The sequence below is a fragment of the Hippocampus comes genome, unplaced genomic scaffold (genome assembly GCF_001891065.2).
Source record: "Hippocampus comes isolate QL1 unplaced genomic scaffold, H_comes_QL1_v1.1 scaffold174, whole genome shotgun sequence".
NCBI lineage: Eukaryota > Metazoa > Chordata > Actinopteri > Syngnathiformes > Syngnathidae > Hippocampus > Hippocampus comes.
Window position 1 is genome coordinate 2,267,929 of NW_017805983.1, and position 19,846 is coordinate 2,287,774.

General features: G+C 39.2%; 2 protein-coding genes across 3 annotated transcripts in view; both read left to right on the forward strand.

Annotated features, from left to right (window-relative positions):
• Nucleotides 1-5,440: 5,440 nt before the first annotated feature.
• On the forward strand, nucleotides 5,441-9,259 carry LOC109528689 (T-cell surface antigen CD2). Its single transcript, XM_019891602.1, has 8 exons — nucleotides 5,441-5,696; nucleotides 6,216-6,506; nucleotides 6,886-6,959; nucleotides 7,552-7,726; nucleotides 7,813-7,887; nucleotides 7,970-8,047; nucleotides 8,134-8,306; nucleotides 8,452-9,259. The coding sequence occupies exons 1-8, from the start codon at nucleotides 5,615-5,617 to the stop codon at nucleotides 8,530-8,532; spliced, it is 1,029 nt and encodes a 342-aa protein (XP_019747161.1). The 5' UTR covers nucleotides 5,441-5,614; the 3' UTR covers nucleotides 8,533-9,259.
• A 3,123-nt stretch (nucleotides 9,260-12,382) lies between these two features.
• ptgfrnb (prostaglandin F2 receptor inhibitor b) overlaps nucleotides 12,383-19,846 on the forward strand; it is a 47,708-nt gene continuing 40,244 nt past the window's right edge. The window contains exon 1 of one of the 2 annotated variants that reach the window (XM_019891217.1): nucleotides 12,383-12,796. In XM_019891217.1, the coding sequence (XP_019746776.1) occupies nucleotides 12,736-12,796 (61 nt within the window). In that variant the 5' untranslated portion in view covers nucleotides 12,383-12,735. The remainder of the gene's footprint in view (nucleotides 12,797-19,846) is intronic. The other variant, XM_019891216.1, reaches the window with a different exon arrangement.

Sequence of the window (19,846 nt, forward strand, 5' to 3'; positions counted from 1 at the left end):
GACAGAGAGAGAGTTATGGATCTTGGAAGCGTGAGACTTACCAGTCCCCAATAATAAAATGTATGTTGTCAGTTTAACTTTTTGGGGTGGGGGACAAAATTACAAAAGGAGTTTGTGTTTGTGTGTGTTCAAACCTCTGGGCTACATCCTCCACTTGGACAAAATCTAAAAAATAAATTAAAAAACAAAACAGGTAAAAGTAAAAACGAAATCGCCTGCTCTGGTCCAGAAATACTAGAAGAATAACGGAGTGATTTGATATTATTTCACACTGACGTATTTCTGTTTTTTTTAAGAGTCGACTGGACGTGAAATGTTAATCTTCTGTCCTCTGTGAAGGCTGGGAAACTGCAGTCTATGATGAAGATGCATTCAGGAAGACAAACACGAGTAAAGAGTGCGTGCAGTGTGAACTAGAGATAATAGAAATGTTTTCTCAGCAGGCACATGAGACAAGCTGTCAAAGCTTAAGGAGACTTAAGGTAGATTCATTCCTGGATGGAATGTGAAAGTGTGCGAAGAAAGGAACTGTACCAAAAGTGCGACAGTCTTGTCATCATTTATCTGATTACAGCCGGTTATAAACTGGCTGAGAAGTTCACAATTGCTTTGAAGTCAGCGATTTAAAAAAAAAAAAAGTCTCATGGTCCCTTCTTACGCAGGCTTTAGCAAATGCAGCTCACGTGCTGTCTGTGTGTTTGTCTTCTTCAACTGGACACAGACTTTTTATTTCCTGCTGTAAAGAATGAGGGTTTTTTTTTTTTTTTTTTTTTTGCACATCTGGGGTTTTTTTTGTTCCAGGAGCTGCACAGCTTTGTAGCCTTACATGGTGAAAAAATGACTGACCCAAAACTGGAGTGAGAGGATGAGAGAGAGAGAATGAAACAGCTTCTCCTGCATGTCAGCACGTCTTATCTTGCAGCATTGAAAAGGTGATAACAATTGAAGAAAAAAAGGACATACGGAGATGGATAGTGGGATCACAAAAAAGTGGTTCCTTGAGATCCAACTTAGCTTGATGCTAAAGCTAAGTAGCATCTATGTTGTGGTCCTTTAATCTTAATAGACTGAACACAAACGGTGCAGCAAAACGATATGGACAGACAATATAACTGTCGTCACTAGGCTTAATATCACCAATCAGCGAGTTAAAAAAAAATTATATCACTCAGCACCAATGTCATCAAAAGATGGGCCAATCAATTTACAACACTTACTTAGTTACTGTCCAGTCAACTTCCAACACTAATGGGAGATCTAGAAACCCAACAACCCCCAAAAGTCCTACAATGATTTAAAAACATTGGATTTTTTAAAATCTTACTCTGTATACTTAAATACCCTGGATCATTTTTTAAAATACATTTTTCGGATCCGATCAATGATGTCGTTGATAGGCAAATTGATATTACAACAGATCTCCAATTGTGCATAAAATGCTAAATGCCCATCCGATCCAGCGGATCAAATCTGTGCAAAGTCTAGTACTCCGAGTCATACATTCTTTATTCTCTGCATTGAACGAGGATCATTTTTGGTATGAAGAAGTTCAGCGTGCTGTACATGTCAACAACCTTCAATCAGAATATTTATGGGAAGTGTTTTCCGTCCTCCATTTTTTTATTTTCTTGTTTTTCTGGCAAATGAATAGGAAAAAGAGAAGCAGTCTCGAACACATCAGCTTTGTTTACTTTAGAGAACCTACTGCTGCTGTTGGCAGCTTCACACACATTCCGTCTCCTCTTCCGAATCTCCCCATTACCCCCAGAATCCCCCATACCTCTCTCCCCAATCTCCCACATTGCCCTTTCATCACTCCCACTGTGCTCCAGATTTAGACCGCTATGTGGAGTGGCCCTCAGCAAGATTATCCCCACAGGCCTGCCTTAGATAAAAGCAGGATTAATCATATTTATATTCATATTTATGGATTTATGAATCCCAGGACCAATCCTAGTCAGAAACTGTTGAAAACTGCTATTTTGTCAATTTGTCAAATTTTGGTAAGAAGAAAGACGAGTTTTACGGCATTACATTAAGATACATTCTACTCCCTAATTATATCTGTTGCTCGAGTCTATTTTGGTTTGTCAGAGTCTCGTGTCACATGACTCTTTTTCACCAACACAACATGACTTCCTGAAGTGACGTTTGATCATTTGACTAATCACGTAGTCACATGACCGCATTCTCTGCATCACTACCCCACTCGGAAGCAAAGTCTTCAAAGTGATACGTTTACTTGAAACTGGGCAGAAATCTATATTTACCTGACAGGTGGGCTTCAGTGACCGAATAAAGAATAAGCAATTTGTAAAATGGATGATTGGACTTAAAAAAAAAACAAAAAAAAAAAAGGAGCAGCTGAGTCATGTCCTGTCATTTATGTCTGCTTACATATGCTGACAGTTCAGACTACAATAACCTCAAAGGGATTTACTTTTGTGCTTTACTCAAGAATACTAAAGTACAATTTTGGGCGACTCTTTATATATTAAACATACCAAGTGTGTTCACAACCCCATGTGATGAGTTCCATCAAGAAGCATCACATCTTGAATGTAGCCCTCCTACTTCAGTATCATCGTTATTATTATTTTAAAGATTCTCAGCAGGGGTTCATGGGAGTTGCCCCCATTCCGTCTCTCATATAATCACACAAATCCAATGGCTGGCACCCTGGCGAGATACCTGTCTGCACACGCACAATACCCTGGAAGATTTTGAGCCGTGTCATTGTTCCAAAAAAGTATACCAAAACAAGTTATGCACAACAACAGTGACATCAGGAATGTGGTATGTTTCCCTTGCCTGATTTGAGTCATACAGTAAACTTAAGGCAAATACTGTTTGTGGTACAGAATTGAGACCCAAAACACCCACAAGCTTTTAGATGTCGGAAAAGCAAAAAGATCTTTGACCTGATCAGAGTTAATAATTCTGATTGCCATGGTGATGTTGTCATGTGGGGCCAATTGGCTGTGGCGTTTTGTGAGAAAAGACAGTGATTGGACCCTGAGTGTTAGTGTGGTGTCTTTGGTCGGATGTTGGACCCCGCAGTGGAAAAATATCTGTTCTATTTATAAAGGCCCATTTAACAGAACATGGTCATCTGTGTCACACACAGGAACACAAGCAGGCAGGATGTAAGAACTCACTGTGTTTTATGTGATCACTAAACGTCTCCCCTTCCTGAAAAGCCACAAATCCAGTTGAAATATCATCTCACGTCTCCAAAACCAAAAATGCTGTTGCTATTTTCTGATAAAGCTTAGTTAAACAACATTTTGATTCATGCAAGACGGCTAAACTGAATTGACTGATCTTAAAGTCTACACTGGGTTTTATGAGATACATTTACACAATTAAATGACATCCAATCCACGGGCTGTATCACTAAAAACACAATAAAATGCTCCGTTCTGATTGACGCTCTCAGAGAGGGATTCATCCAACAAAACTGTAGTCACAATAAACGGCCTACGGAGACATCTTAACATTGTTTTCTCTCTTCTCGCATTGTATAAAAAAGGTTACCAAAATATCAGAAACAGCTCTGGGATTTGATGGATTACAGTTTGATGCAAATAAATAAAACAGCTAAAAAAACATTCATGGTAGGTTAATTGAGCTCACTAACTTGTCCCTAGTTGTGATTGTGAGCGTAATTGGTTGTATGTCAATGTGTGCCGTGCGATTGGCTGGCAACCAGTCCAGGGTGTCCAGGCGGCTGGGATAATCTCCAGCACACCCGTGACCCCCGTGAAGATATACGATTTGGATCATAATGGTGGTTGACCGATTAATCGGCCGATTGTGTGTGCGTTGATGTGTGTGTGATATGTTACAACACTATGGTTAATACAGTAGCACAGGGGTGTCAAACTCATTTCACATGGTGGGCCACATACGGCCTCGGTAGATGTCAAGTGGGCCGGACCATTAAAATGATACCATACTTTGCTCTAAGTAACCAAAACAATATGTCTTTCCTTTGTTTTGGTATAAAGAAGCACAAGAACATTAGGAAAATGTTGAAATTTAATGAACATATCTTTTACAAAATATTTCATGAACCACCTTACATTTCCTTCGACAAATGTGCAATTTACTTTTATCATTCACATATATGCATTGCAACTGATCCCACTGATTGTACAAACTTTAACAAGTAATTGGTATTGAAAAATACAGGAATGCACTTTAAGATTAAACAAGATTTATGAAGAAAGGAAGTTTTAAACCATTTACACATGCATAAAAAATCTAAAGGTAATCCCTGCCTACACCTTACAAACTAAGGAGAGTGCTATTAAATGTGTAAATGTGAGAGTGCTATTGAAAGCGTCTGCTGTCATGGGTCTGTCTCAGTGACGGACTGAGGCTGCTGTTGTCTTCTTCTCTGATCAAAACAGTGTCCCCTTGCGGATACTCAATGAATTGCACCTTATTAAAAATATTATTTCTGTGTCTTTAATGCATTTTTTTCACTTTTAAATTATCCTGTGGGCCTGATTGAACCTCCTTGCGGGCCGGTTCCGGCCCGCGGGTCGTATGTTTGACAACCCTTCTTTACATAATCATCTCGCGGGCCGGATTAAACTCCTTTGCGGGCCGGATCCGGCCCGCGGGCCGTATGTTTGACACCACTGCAGTAGCATATTAAGGTTAGTTTCAACCTGAATGGTATCCTTACTACCGGTATAAATTATTACTGTTATCCATAAATAAGATGTGAAAAATATTTTACCTCTTTCTTAAGATGTCAAATTATAGTTATTTACTTGCATTAGTGAATAGTAATGAATTATAATTTTGGTTTTATTTTAGGAGCTGAATGTTGCTCTTCTCAGAGAACGGCCCATAAAATTGGAATGTTAATATGAATTTGGGGCAGCCCGGTGGTGGTCCAGTGGTTAGCACGTCGACCTCACAGTTTAGAGGTATCGGGTTCAATTCCAGCTCCGGCCTCCCTGTGTGGAGTTTGCATGTTCTCCCCGGGCCTGCGTGGGTTTTCTCCGGGTACTCCGGTTTCCTCCCACATTCCAAAAACATGAATGGCAGGCTGATTGAACACTCTAAATTGTACCTAGGTGTGAGTGTGAGCATGGATGATTGTTCGTCTGTGTGTGCCCTGGGATTGGCTGGCATCCGGTTCAGGTTGTCCGGTTGTCCCCCGCCTACTGCCCGAAGACAGCTGGGATAGGCACCAGCACCCCCGAGACCCTTGTGAGGATTAAGCGGATCGGAAAATGGATGGATAATATGAATTTCATTCGGCATGGTGTCGAGCGTTTAGCATGTATGTCTCACAGTTTTGAGGTAATCTTTGAATATGTCAGTAGGTGTCACAGCGCTACCCTATGGACAAACAGACCCATTGCATTTTCCAAATTCAATTGCTGAGTTCGTTTGTGGGGTGCCTTCTCTTGCGGAAAATTAAATAATTATAATAATGACGTAAAAGCTGCTTAAGGTGCATTTTTTTTAAGTCACGTTGGGGGTGGGTGACAGGGGGCCTGAAAGACTTCCTTTTTGAGGCCACGCAGAGAAATGTGGTACTGACTGCTTCGACAGGAAATAACGTTCAGGCAGTAGTTCTTGTCAGCCAACTATGAAGCTGATGGTGATGGTGCAGATGGTCGCTTTGTCAATTGTCTCCGTGCTCCTGCTCTGCTGCTGTCTTACCTCCGCAGGTATAACACTTTAAAACGTATTCTGTCATATTTAGTACCATGTGGTTTTCCATTTCCAAGATTCTTGGAAACGCAATGATTGCTCACCTTTGAATGCTACTTTTACAGAAGTGATCTCACATTGTGATGACAACAAAAATAATTAACTGTGATTTAAATAAAATATTGGCTTTTCAGGGTTTGAGCTTTGCTGTCATCTCCCTGTAGAATAAAATAAATTTATAATCGGGCTGTTTTTAAACGACAAATTCAATCTTGTGTACTTGCCTTCAAAATACAAAGTGACTGTATGTTACATGTTAATCCAGTTAATTTATTGACATGGCCTGTTGAGGTGGGATGTGTGAAAAAAAGAACAGGAAGTGATGCAAACTAGGTTAATGTGCAGTTTGACTAAACGGAACAAAAGAAGGAAAGCATCTACAATTGAGTGATTAAATCACCATATTTGACAAACACGCAAAACTACTCAGGTATAAAACAATTGGTCCATGTCTGAATGTTCTTTCCTTTTTCCAGACTCTCAGGATGGTTGTGACGCTTACGCCCCTGTCGGCGGACGTTTTGCTGTGCCTCTCCACCACAAACTACAAATATCCGAAAATTTGAGATGGAGGCACAACAAGACCAAAATATTTGATCAAAGACCAGACCGGATAGTTACTGGAAAGCGGGACGATGTTTTTCAAAACGGTTCCCTGAAGCTGACAAACCTGGCGAGAAGCAGTGAAGGCACATACGTGCCTGAGGTTTATGATATAAAAGGGAAACTCGTAATCGATCCGAGAAGCCTATATTTGTGTGTGTTGGGTATGTGTCCGCTGCCTGTTGTCTTTCACTTTATTTATGACTGAAATTACAGTTTGCTTCATGAAACCAGCTGGTATCAATAACTACCTTTTTTATTTAAATGTACCAGCCCGCTTCCAATTACCCCTTCATTAGTTTTTTTAATGTTTACAATATATGCATTGATGATTTTATAAAAATATAGTCGCTATGTTTTTGTAAGGGTTATCAATGTTTTTTTAAAGTAACATCCTACAATGATTTTCTGCTGTTAAATAACTTAATTTCCAAGTATTTCATCGCTCTGGAAAGGGTTAAGTCGGATTGGAAACGTAATTATTTTTATGCTACGGTGCCAGTAGCTTTGGAGAATAATTGTTTATCTTTCAAATCTGATCAGATCCTGTCTCGAAGCCAGGCTTGAAAATGGAATGTGCCTTGCCCGATGTGAAATTCACATGCGTGCCTGGTCAGGTAAGAGCGAATACACGAGTTCAGTGTTTTCTTTTTCTTTTTTTCTTCTCCAATGTTGCCAAAAGACAATGACTTTTTTTTTTAAACAATAAGACAACAATTATGAAGATAAACATATCTTCAATTGTCTTTGTTTAGCAATTCAAAGTGAAACAAACGTTTCCCTGTTCTTTTTACAGTTCCTTATTTTCATATAACAATAATATCGATAAATGCATCCATGCTTCCACCTTTTAATTTCTGTCAGACAAGCAAATAGACACACACACACACACACACACATATATATATTTTTTTTTTCCAATTTTAGTATGCGTGTTACATATATATATATATATATATATATATATATATATATATATATATATATACACAGTATTTATCTCCGCTTCTTGCACTTAACTTTTTTAATTGATATTTCATGTGCAAACTTTGAAGCAGAGTAAAATCACGCATTTTCAATGTGTGTAAATTGAGAAGAATCTATGCGATATTCCTTGTATTGAACACAGTTACCCATGTGTATATTCTTGTCATAAATAACATTTAAGTTGGCAGGTTAACTACTGTGTGTATCTTTTTGAACCAGTAGATGCCGGAAGTCACTGTCAAGTGGTTTCAGAATGATAAGCTTTTGCCCCAGGAAAATAAGTGGACTGTGGTGCAAGTTGCCCAAAAGGTGGCAGATGATTCATTCAAATGCAAAGTTTCCAATCATGTCAGTTCCATGAGCAGTGAGGGTGTGATACAAAACTGCACTGGCTCAAGTGAGTATTATGCATGATGATGTTCTTCGTAGTTTGTTTCTGTTGTTGCCGTCACATGTTCCTCTCTCACTGTGGCATCATTACAGGCTCATCTATCTTCCCCAAAGAATTATTTGGTCTTGATTTTAGGATCATGGTGAGCATCCTGGCCGGCATGGGAGGTAAATTTGCTTCACCAATGAAATGTACAACACTTCAAGCATGTCTTATAAGTCCTTCTCAGTTCATATTTGTCCTTATCAGGCCTTGCTCTGTTGCTGGTTATCATCTTAATTGTTTGCTGCATCCGAGCCATGCGAGAAAAACAAAAACAAGTTCAAGGTAAGGCAACACAGAAACAAAGGAATGGGCTATCGATCATAGAAAATAAGAATTATTCACAACTTTTGTTTGTCCAATTCCAACAGAGGAGGAGGAGCTTCGTTTGGGGTGGACCAACCCCGAAGGACACCATCAGCAATGTCATCATCACCCACCTAATCTGCATCATCATTCGCATGGTCAACCTGGACGTCGGCAGCGCGGCGGGCCACAGCCTCCAAGAGGCCAAGCTCAGGGCAGCCCCAGAAGACCAACACAGGTCTGAGGAAAGATTAGTGGCACAAGATGGAAAGAGGGGCTTCTCAAACTGTAGTCTTCAAAAGTTTCACAACCCCTGGGCTCCTCAGGCTTAAACAACTACAAATTGTCCACTGGCTGTCACTTGTTTCTTACTTCCTTTCTAGGGCTTGAGATCTACGAACACACAGCAGCAGGCTCCTCCTCTTCCTCAGCCGAGGAAGATGGTTCCAGCACAAATAATCTGACGGCATGTGAGAAACCCTCCCTGCAGACACCATTAACATCATCATCGCACACTATTTAGTTTCACTTACTTAACCGAAGTACATATAAAAGGTCTACACGCCCCTGTTGAAGTGCCAGGTTCTTGTGATGCAAACATCATCAAACCTATAAAATAATTCTTCCACCACTAATGACCTATTACCTGTCTAACTCAATTGATTTAAAAAATATATATATTCAAGTGGGCAAGCAAAATTAAACAATTGAGATAATATGGTTGCATGAAAATTCCTGATATTTGAAAATGGGGGTGCAGACTGTTTTATATTAAATATTGGCAAACTGTTCTTTAAATGTTGGCATCACTTCTCAGTTACTGTTAAAAATTGGTAACCCACATCATTGTTACAAATGTATTGAAACAAATGTTCTTTATTGCTTGGGAAAATGAAAGTAAGATAAGAAGAGAAGAAAAACAAAATAAGATGCTATCTTAGCAGTCATTTAGAAAATTAGTAATAAGAAATAACACAATAACAAACTCCCATTTGTGTTGTCAGTTTTGGGGGAAAAAAATTTGCAATCGTTTCAGCAATACAATAAACATTTAACAAATTCTAATGTCTAGTTAGTTTTCATTCAACCTGTACATTTTTTACATCAAATGACAGTACTTTAAATCTAAGTTCAAATGTTACTATTTTATTGTGTGCAACAATTCGTATCAATAAAAGTTTTTGTACTGTTGTTTTTATTATTTTTATTTACGTAAAAATCAATTTGAAACATTATTTTAATACTTTAGCATTTGTCATGTTGACAATTTTATTTGATATCAATTGGACTCATTAAATACGCTAATACTGTGAGAATGTCGAAATGTATCAGCAGACAACTTTTTTTGAAATAAACATGGTAAATGGGTTAGGGTGGCTTGTGAGTTTTGTAAGCCTCTGCAACATTCTCAGCTCAACACAAAGCAGACGCGTCACATTTTCTGCACAGATGTGTTTGTGGTTTTCAGCGCGTTGACAACGCTTCTGCATCGTGGAAATTTGTTCACGGATGACTGCAGACTGTTTGCTTTGGTTGCACCGCAAATTATATTGATATTATACTTTGTAGGGCGGCACGGTTAGCACGACTGGTTAGCACGTCTGCCTCACAGTGCAGAGGTCCCGTGTTTGATTCCGGGCTCCGGATTTAATGTGGAGTTCGCATGTTCATCCTGTGACTGCGTTGGTTTTCTCCCACATTCCAAAAACTTTGCCGCTCTCCTGCCTGTTTTCCATCTGTCCCTGCTGCAACACACCTGTTTCAAATGATAAGGATCGCTCTCATGCTTCTTCAGAGCTTGCTGATGAACTGATCAATTGAATCAGGTGTGTTTCAGGAGGGAGCGATGGAAAACAGGCAGGACAACGGACCGGAGCTGGACATGCCTGCTCCAAATTGTCCCTCAGCCTGATTGGGAGCACGAATGGTTGTTTGTCTCTGTGTGCCCTGTGATTTGCCTGGCAACCAGTTCAGGGTGTCCTCTGGCTACTGCCCAAAGACAGCTGGGATAGGCCCCTGATTTTTAGAGCTGTGGTCACGAAAAGTAATGATGTTTATGCATCACTTTTGTATGCATTTCTTTTTTACACTTGCTGCTAAATTATTCACAGGGTCGCATTTAATTGATGTGAGCACAAGAATGGATGGTTGGCTAAAGTACAAGTTAAAAAAACAAACAAACATTTCAATGATGTCCACAAGATGGTAGTGTTGTGTTAATTTCATATATTCAATTGTATTTTTATGGCACTTTTTCATGACTAAAGGTCACTCGAGTCTTTCAAGTGAGGAAAAGACATGAAGTGGACAGTGTGCTTTCATACCCCCCCCCCACACACACACACACACACACACACAAACACGCACACCAAACACTTGGCGTTGCACTCTTCACATCCTCAAATGTATCAGCTAACGTTGACCTTTGAGACTGACGTTTCCAAAGCTGCACAACTCTTGCCTCGGTACTTCCAGGGTTACTCAATGTTTGCTAAGTGTGTGTGGCATGGTGGAACATGTCCCTTGTCAACTGGGTTGAAAACAGTAAGAGGTTTAGTTGAATGAAAATAAATACATTGCAATGGATAAACAACATACTGTTATGTGTTGGGCATATAAGTGACATTTCCAATCCCAAGACTGCAAAATAAACACTTGCTCCATTACATTTTCCTTTCGTCCATTTTCCATTGCTTGTCATCATTGGGGTTGTGTTTTATGGTGCTTACTTTTTTTTCCAGTTATTAATTTATTGTTTTAAATTACTTTGTTGTATGACTTTTACTCCATGGATAGCACTTTGTACGCAGTGGTGGTTGTTTTAAACTTAAAGTAAACTTATATTTATATCTATCTATCTCTATCTATAGATAGCTGGAGCCATATTTGTACAATGTGAGTGATCATGATGTTGTTGTGTTGATGTTGGTAAAATAAGTATATGATGGCAATAGGATACCAGATTAAACGATACAAAGAACAGCAGTTGTGAGTTAGCCGATTCACGCATCCGCCATAAGCTAGCTAAATACAGTAAGTGGGTTTGTCTGATATGTAGTTTGTTCACCAATTCTCTCTGATTTGTGAGTAAATAAAGCAAGCATGAAAGGTTGATGCATGCCACATTGAGGAAAAGATGGTGGTCCCTATTCGTGAATAGATGCAATGTTTTAAACATACCTTTTGGAATACGTACTTTGTTAGAATAACAACTTTGCTGTAGCCTTGTTAAAACTGCTGGGAAAATATCAGGATATCAGCAGGCTCATGTCTATCTATGATAAACCGGTCCTAAGGAAGGCAAATGCTAGTTTGTATACAGTACCGGTAGTCCAAATTATCCACTTCAAATTGAGTTTCAGCTTCTGCTCTCCGGCCGTCGGTTTCGGGCTCTGAGGAGGACAAAATGGCTGAAGTTTCATTTATTCCAAGTGCAATGTATCCACTTAATGGCAATGAGATCTTAGGTTGCACATGTTTTTAATTACTATTGTGTACTGTATTTGCACAGCTGCTTATTGCACTTTTATTTTATTTTTATTTTTTGCAGTAATATATATATATATATATATAATAATTGTCTATTTATGGTATTAGCTCTGGACTGAACATGTGCTGTATGCCTTTTTAAAATATTATGCCTCATGTTATTTTGTCATTGCCTATTCTGTCTTTGTTTATGTGCTCCTGCTGCAACATGAATTTCTCTCTTGGGACAATAAAGATATTCGAATTCTGATTCGTAGATTTAAGTAAACAGCATGCACAGCAAAAATATAACAAAGTTTTGACATTGTAGGTTTAATTTGCCTCTATTTGAGAAAACTATGTTATTACTTATTTCATTCATATTGTTTCCTTTACTGTATTTTATGTTGGATGTTATATACTGCGCTTTGTTATTGCTGCAGTTGTTAATTGCTCTCTAAATAAAGCTGAGTTGAGGTGAATAGTCTAGTTGGCCACATTACAGAAAGCAGTGTGGCCAATATGTGGCCCTCGGGCCTTATGTTGAACCATGAGTTAGGTGAGTGATGACGTAGGGTTAAAAAAGCCGTTGAAAAGTTCAAGTCTGCAATGTTTGCTCATTCTGGAATAAAAGCACAGAGAGATTTTGAACTGTGCCAGTGAAGAAAATCACTTGGAGACCGTGCTGCGCCGGCAGAATGTGTCACATAAAAACTAATTAAACTAATACGTCATGCAGCATAAAACCAGCGTGAGTTCTCCTTTTCCCTCTCTCTCTCTCTCTCTCTCTCTCTCTCTCTCTCTCTCTCTCTCTCTCTCTCTCTCTCTCTCTCTCTCTCACCCCCTACTTCCCTACTTCTCCTTCAACCCACCTAACTTCCGGCCACGCTCTCCCGTCTTGTACCTGCCTTCGTGTGACTCACATCCCGTATCCAGATTGCAATCTGTCCCGTGTTCCAACCACGTACAGGCCCATGTAGGTCCCAAAGGTGTGCGGATTTATCGATTTATCGGCTAGGTTGGAATCGTGGTGGGCATCCCATTTGTGCTGTGGCTCCGCCCGGCGAGCGGTGCTGAAAGTGCCTGGCAGAGTTTCTTCAAGGGTCCGACCGACACCCGCGGCAGCACGGAGACAATTTTACCCCCCACGCCGGACAAAGAAAGAAGTGGGGTGGGGGGATAAAGGATATATTGGAGTAATGGAGAGAAAAACGATGAAGAACTACGTCCTGGCGCTTCTCTGGGCTACGTTTATGTTCGGTAAGACGTCTCCTTACTTGACGGTTGAGAGCAAACTAACTCGAGATACGCGTCGCGCGTGATGCCAATTCGAGTTCACGAATGTCCATTTTTAAAATGCACTTCCTATTTGCTACGAGAGAAATTCATTTTAAATATTTACGTAGCAAGTATTTAAGACGATACCACACGCTAATGGTTTCGGTTATACCTACTTCACCCAAGGATCTCAAATTCCATTACAGCAGCCACTTTTCCCCCAATCTGTTAAAACTATAGCTATTTGCTGTTGTGTTTTTTTGCGACGGTCCACGCTTAAAAGTTGGTATTCAGTAGAGGCAAGTGAGTCTACATTTTACATTAGATTAAAGAACATGAGCAATAAAATTGGATTATACAGTAGTTGTCAGGTTCCTCGCTATGTTAAGCAGTCCGACAGGCTGTTAAATGCAGTGTTGTATATTAAGCTCTGGTTGCCTTGACAGCAGGTGGTTTGTTTGTAAATAGAAAGAAATAGTTCACTTGTTTGATTGTTTAATTTATTTATTTTTTTGTCATCAGCACAACAATACGCTGTACCAGTGCTTTCATGCTCATTTATAGAGCACTTTTAAAACAACCACCGCTGCATAAAAAGTGCTGCTCATAAATTAAAATATGACACATGAATACATTCAGAGCACAAAAACAATATTCAAGAAAACACTAAAACAATGAGTTGAAAGCCAAAGAATAGAAATGTTTTTTAAAACGAGTGATGGTCAGAGGTCATTCCAAAAAAAGCGACTGGCAACAGAAAAAGCTCAGTCCAGCTTCAAGTCAAGTCAAGTTAAGTACAACTTTGTTGTCAAATGTGCTGTGTGTGCAACATACTTCTAATGTAAGTTCAGTAAAAGTGCATAACTAAAATGTTGACCCCTAAAAAGAAATGGGCACCATGACAGCTCTGAGTAGATTAATTTTCATTTATTATAAATTATTAAGAGTTTCACTTGAGTTTACTTGCCAGTTTTAGTTCTCTGGCTCCCCTTTACCACTAATTGGGACTAGTTTTCATTATGAAGCAGCATGTTTCTACCATGTCGTTGTCACTTTTGCCCTCAATTTGGACTAAAGGGCCATGTGACCACTTAGTCATTACAGATTTCCACCACAGGGCCAAACACGATTCTGATACTGACATTACCATATGTTTAGTCATCAGAGCTGTGTGTGTGTTAGGAGTTGGCTGAATTCAGTGTTGGGTCAGATGCTCAAATGTTGCAAGCACTACTGTGGTGCATGTAGTGTGTTCTCCAAAAAAGAAATCAGCACTTGATAGCTCATATTTACTTCTTTCCATTCTCACTATTCCTGCAGAGAAGAATTACACGAAACAGGTGGAAAAGAACGATGACTATCTTGTGGCTCCATGAGTGGCATTTCAAATATTTGAGTCGAACAAACGCTCGAACGTACAATCAAAGATAGCAAGTGGATGCATGGAAATATTAACTTATAATGCCTACAGTACTGTACAGGATATGACTATACAAGACAATATGACATTTTCCTCATTTTGCAACTAAACCAGCTTCTTCTAAGACACAGGTGTCAAACTCAAGGCCCAGGGGCCAAATCTTGCCCACCAGGTCATTTTATGTGGCCCGCGAAAGCAAATCATGTGTGTCAACTTGCTAAAATCTGTACCGAAATGTCAAATTGTCATGTGTAATAAATCACATTGAGATTGTTGCAATAATTTTGTTATCCTGTTTACACTCACTTGAACAATAATTGAACAAACTATGAGAATTGACTGTTTTCAAAATTAGTAATCTATTAATTTGTTGTGTACAAGTAATAATTTTGAGGTTTCAGTGTCATAACGGCCCTCCGAGGGAAGATGTAACTCCAAATTGGCCCGCGACTAAAATGAGTTTGACACCCCTGTTCTAAGATGATTTCCAATGTTACAGGAAGTTGTTTGGTGGGATCAAGTTCTTCCTTGGCAAAGTCATCCGAGCACACGTTCAACTCAACACAACTTTATTTATAGAGCACTTAAAAAACAGCCATCGCTGCATACAAAGTGCTGGACGCGGAATAAAATTCAGACGTACAATAATAAAAACAGTTGCAACAAGAAATCAATTACATATAAACACCTTAAATACAGTGCTAAATCTCATGCTGAGTCAAAAGCCATAGGGTAAAAATGTGTTTTAAAATGAATGTTAAAAATGGACAGAGCGAGGTTTACCTAACGTTTAGCGGGAGGTCATTTCAAAGAGTGGGAAAGGCAACTAAAAGGTTCAACCCCTTCTGAGCTTCAGCTTAGTCCTCAGTACCTCCAGTCATGTGTGGACCGCTGACCTGAAGCACTGGGAAGGTGCGTAGAGGTGGAGGAGCTCAGAGAAGTAAGGCACCAATTAAAAATGAAAACAAATAAAATAATCTTAATCTTGAACTCTAAATTGTACAAGAAGCCAGTGAAGGGAGGGAAAAATTGGAGTTATATGCACCACTTACGAGGACAGCATATATAGCCATAGATTAAAAATATATTTTAATGTGTTAGACAGGTGTACAGCCAAGCCAGTAAGAATATATAAACACTGTGTGCCTTTGGATCGCCCTCTGAGCATGTCCGCCAAACCGGTTACATCAAAATGCCTGTTGTTTGTTTCCTTTTATGTTTAGAGCACAAAGTGGATATAATAAGTCTAAACACCCCAGTTTAAATGTCAGGTTAAGGTTATTGTAATTAAAAAACAAAACAAAAAGTAACCAAAATAAATAATTTAAAATATATTTTCACCATTAATTTGTCCTTTTCACCTGACCAACATTATTGGGGGGAGGGGGACGTTTGAAGAGAAGTAAAAAGAAATACCTGAAATTAATGCGGTTGAACATATGTACACACCTTCTTATTGGTACAATATAGCTGCATTTAGAATTCACCACTCATGCTAAATGGGAGTCAACACACACACACGCCATTTTGTAAAATTTCCCAGATTGAATCCAAATACATTTCATCTGTTCTAGTAGGCTTTTTTTTTAAACTCTAGCACACTGCTATTTCAACTGTTCATAAATCCTTCTGCCGTGTTTAAATCTCCTGTTCCATCTGAAGAAACTTAGCCCCAAAGCTATTCCATTCTTATTCACTGAGATATTGAGACAGATAGATGGGTGGAAAGTACCACTATTTTATCTCAGAATATACAGTTTTTAATTGCACCTTTCAATCTGGTTAGTGAGGTTAATCCTCATAGCATTCCCAGTTTACTTTGTTCCAATTTGGTGGGAGAGCACTTGCTTGGTCATGGATAATGACAAGGCGAGTTTAAACAAAACAAAAAAAAAAACAAAAAAAAAAAAACACCCTCTTGTGTGCTACTCCTGCATAATAACATGTACAATTCTTGATAGTGGATTATGTTTTTATTCAATGGTTTATTTCATATAGTTTCTTACTTTGGAGAGTTTCAGACAGAAAGCTCAGTTCTTTCCAAAAAAACAAAACAAAACAAAACACTTTAATTCTTGGCTAGTATAATGAAGCAAAGGCTGCACTCATGCCAGCAGCTGAGTGCCGCTCTCGCTTCATTACATTTCTGCTCTTTTGCTACTCATTTTGAGAGGGAATAAAGTTGATGGTTGTCATCCCAATTCAAACTGGAAAGATCGTGAGAATCACGTTTCATTGCTGTGGAGAGAACGTGAAAGCGAGAACCTTTCAGTGCCACTCCCCAAATGTAAACAGTGATGACCTACGAGTGCAATAACTCTTCGTCAAATATTTTTGAAAGACAATCCAAAGTAGGGTTGCGAAATGACAGGCATTTTCAAAGTTGGAAACTTTCCATTGAGGTGAACAAGATTTAAAACTAAAAGTTGGTTTTAAGTAGGAAATTTCAATAATGTGCGCATAATCGTGACTAAAACGACCAGATTTCATGCAAATGCAGTTAAATATGAATGGCCCTTTGCTTCAAAGTGTTGAGCAAAAATGCAAAGGTTTGAAGTGATGCAAGATGCATTTGTATTTGCATTTGGAACGGGAGGGAAGAAGAGCTCTTTTCATTTCGCCTTTTGAACAGAACTTTGTTGATTTTTGGATGGGGGTATTTTTGTTGATTTTTTAAAATATGTTGGGTCATGGAAATGAGTAATAGTCAACTCAGCATTCATGTTATATCCTTCATTTATTGCATTTCTATAACTGACAAAACGTTGGTTTTACAAGGCATACGTGTCAGTCCAAATTAAATGGTCAAAGTCCTCTTTCATAATAATTCTGTAGGACATCCATCTATCAATCCATCAATTTTCTATATTCTGACATGTGTTTGATTACTTAAAAAGAAATTGCATATGCTCTGCATGCATCCATTGTGGATTACTTTTTCTCTTCTCTCTGCTCGTTTTGAACGTGCACAACCATTTCTACAGCAAGGAACAGACTGGGTGGGACGAACTGCAATTTGCATTCATGTGCTGTTGGTTTTATTCCACAGAGCAATACATTTTGCAAACACAGACCGAGTCAGCTTCTTTCATGTTTCTCACGTTATTAGTGGAGTGAGTTCTTGTAGGCTGAAATGCTGAGTTTCAGGCAGACACAAATGGCAGCGCCACACATGTTTTTCTTTGTTATCCTCACTTGGTTCACGGGCGGGCTGAAGCCCATCTGAAATGTAAAGATAGGTTTCTGACATGCTTTACATTAAGAAGTCACGTTTAAAACTTTCAGTGTTCCATGTGATGCTGCACGATGACCGTGTGGTCTTGTGACTGCCTGGACCTGTTTCAATTGGTGAAATTGAGTCAAACATCATTAACGGTCATGTTAAATTGGAGAAACTCAGTCATGTGACGCAAATCTCTGACGAACCAAGGCAGACCGCCAAAACAATATTTGTAATATACCTGCAGATCAAAACAGAAAAGGGAGTGCAATGTAGCTCAATTTAGTAAAAGTAGTGTTTCTTAACAATAATATACACACTTGTAAAAGTAAATATAAGTCATTACCACCTGCCTCTTTAATTAATGTACATTTTCGTTCAAGACGATACCACAGAAAGACCCACTGTACAAGTCTTGAGCAGACGATGACAGATTAGCTGAGAGAACAACTGCAGCTGTTGTCCTATAAACACTGGTACGACCTTTGACTGCCGGTTACCTCAGGCAACCTGGGTCAGATACCTTGCCCAGAAATAGAACAAAAATCCCCGGCAGTTTGTAGAATATGGGTTGAAACTATGCGGCTGGTTTGGAGGTGTGAGTGAGGCTATTAAACTGACACGTTTTGAACCTCTGTGGAACGCTCTCCCTTCAGCTGAGTGCACAAGGTCAGTTCGAGCCTGGAGGTGTTTCAGGTCACACTTTGCCTTGTCGTTAGTGCTGAAAGATTTCAGGAAAAGATTGAAGTTTTTCTGAAAAATAGTGCGATTGGATTCACAATTTATTTTTTCCCGCCAAATCAAGCTTTACGGCAATATTCTGTATGTGCAGTAACATTTCCAAATATAACAGGAAATGACATCATAGCATCAAAACATTAAGATCTATTTAATAATGCCAGAACACTCAAGAGGCCTTTTTAAACCGATGTTGGATGGATGGATTGGATGGTATATCGTATGCAAAGTTTAGTTTTCAACCAAAAATGTTTTTAAAAATTGCAGTAATTTACATGTTCATTGTACATACATGTGCAATCGTATGTAAATTGTTTTTCACATTTTTGTCATCTTATAAATTGAATTCCTTCATGATATAAACTGAGTGTAAAATTAATAGAATAGAATAATCACTTGTAAAAATATTCAATAGTGACAGCACTAACCTATAAATAAAATTAATTTTGAAAAATAATGTTATTTTGAAACCTACCATTGTGTAGCTTGCATAACTCATACTGTGGTCTTCAAAATTATGCAAACAAACAAAAATACAGAGCGGATATTGTAAATATTTAATGTACATATTAAATGAGATACTTTTGATCTTTTCAGCGCCTCATCCTGGCTAATGTATCGGATTCATTTCTTGGGTTTGGTGGTGTGTGCTTACTGGGTTGCCGTTCGCTGTACTATTGTTTTCTCACGAGACACTTAATTGACCTGCTCACTTGCTGTTCATAGCTGGTTGCTTTCCGCTTAAACGCAGTTCCAGCCATACTTCTGTGAAAAGTGCACTGTACAGCAGAGCGCTTTTTCTTTTGTTGGCCAACACAACATTCGGTTAGCGATTTGCATTGGTTTCTTCTGTTCTCTCTTGCTCTCTCTTGCATGCTTAGGCTATTCCTTGTTCATCTTCAAATGATAACTGTGCTTATTTGCCGCCACGGAGGAGAGGCTCTGGACTGTAGTCGAATGTTTAGCCACGACTGCTAGAAAGGTCGGCCTAGGTGCGGGACGTGTTAGTACTTAAATATACCACCAAGTTTGTGCGTAGCAGCTCGGAGCTGATTGGTGTGCATAACCGGTCACGTGTAGCATGCCACTTGACCGGACAGTGAGTTTATGTGTGAGATTCTAGTTGATACAACACATTCTGGGTCAGTTAGGAGCACTGAAAAAAAAAACAAAGCGATGGCGTTGTCTGGAATCGTGATTTTGATCACAAAATCGTTTATTCTTCTGAGTGTTTAGTTAGATTCCATTAGAATGAAACCGATTGACCAAACAAAATGAAAACGTTCCATCTGATTCACTGGGATGGTACCGTATTTTTAGGACGCTAAATCGACGTTTTTTTCATAGTTTGGCCAAGGGGTGCGACTTATACTCTGGAGTGACTTGTGTGAAACTAGCCCTGTTCACACGGCACACATTTGGTCCGACGCTACACCGAAATATTTTGTTGCGATATATTTTACACTGGAGCAAATTTTGTGGAGCGGTCACACGTGCAAAGCCGCTGAGCGTGACAGCTCCGACGCAGCGCCGGAGCAGCTCCACTTGCGGTCACACGTGCAGTGTCTGCTGCGGACCAAAACGACAGGAATGCGGAAGTAAAACAGGTTCGGGTCGGGTCGGGCTTCTCTCTCGCGGACTTTTATTTATTTTT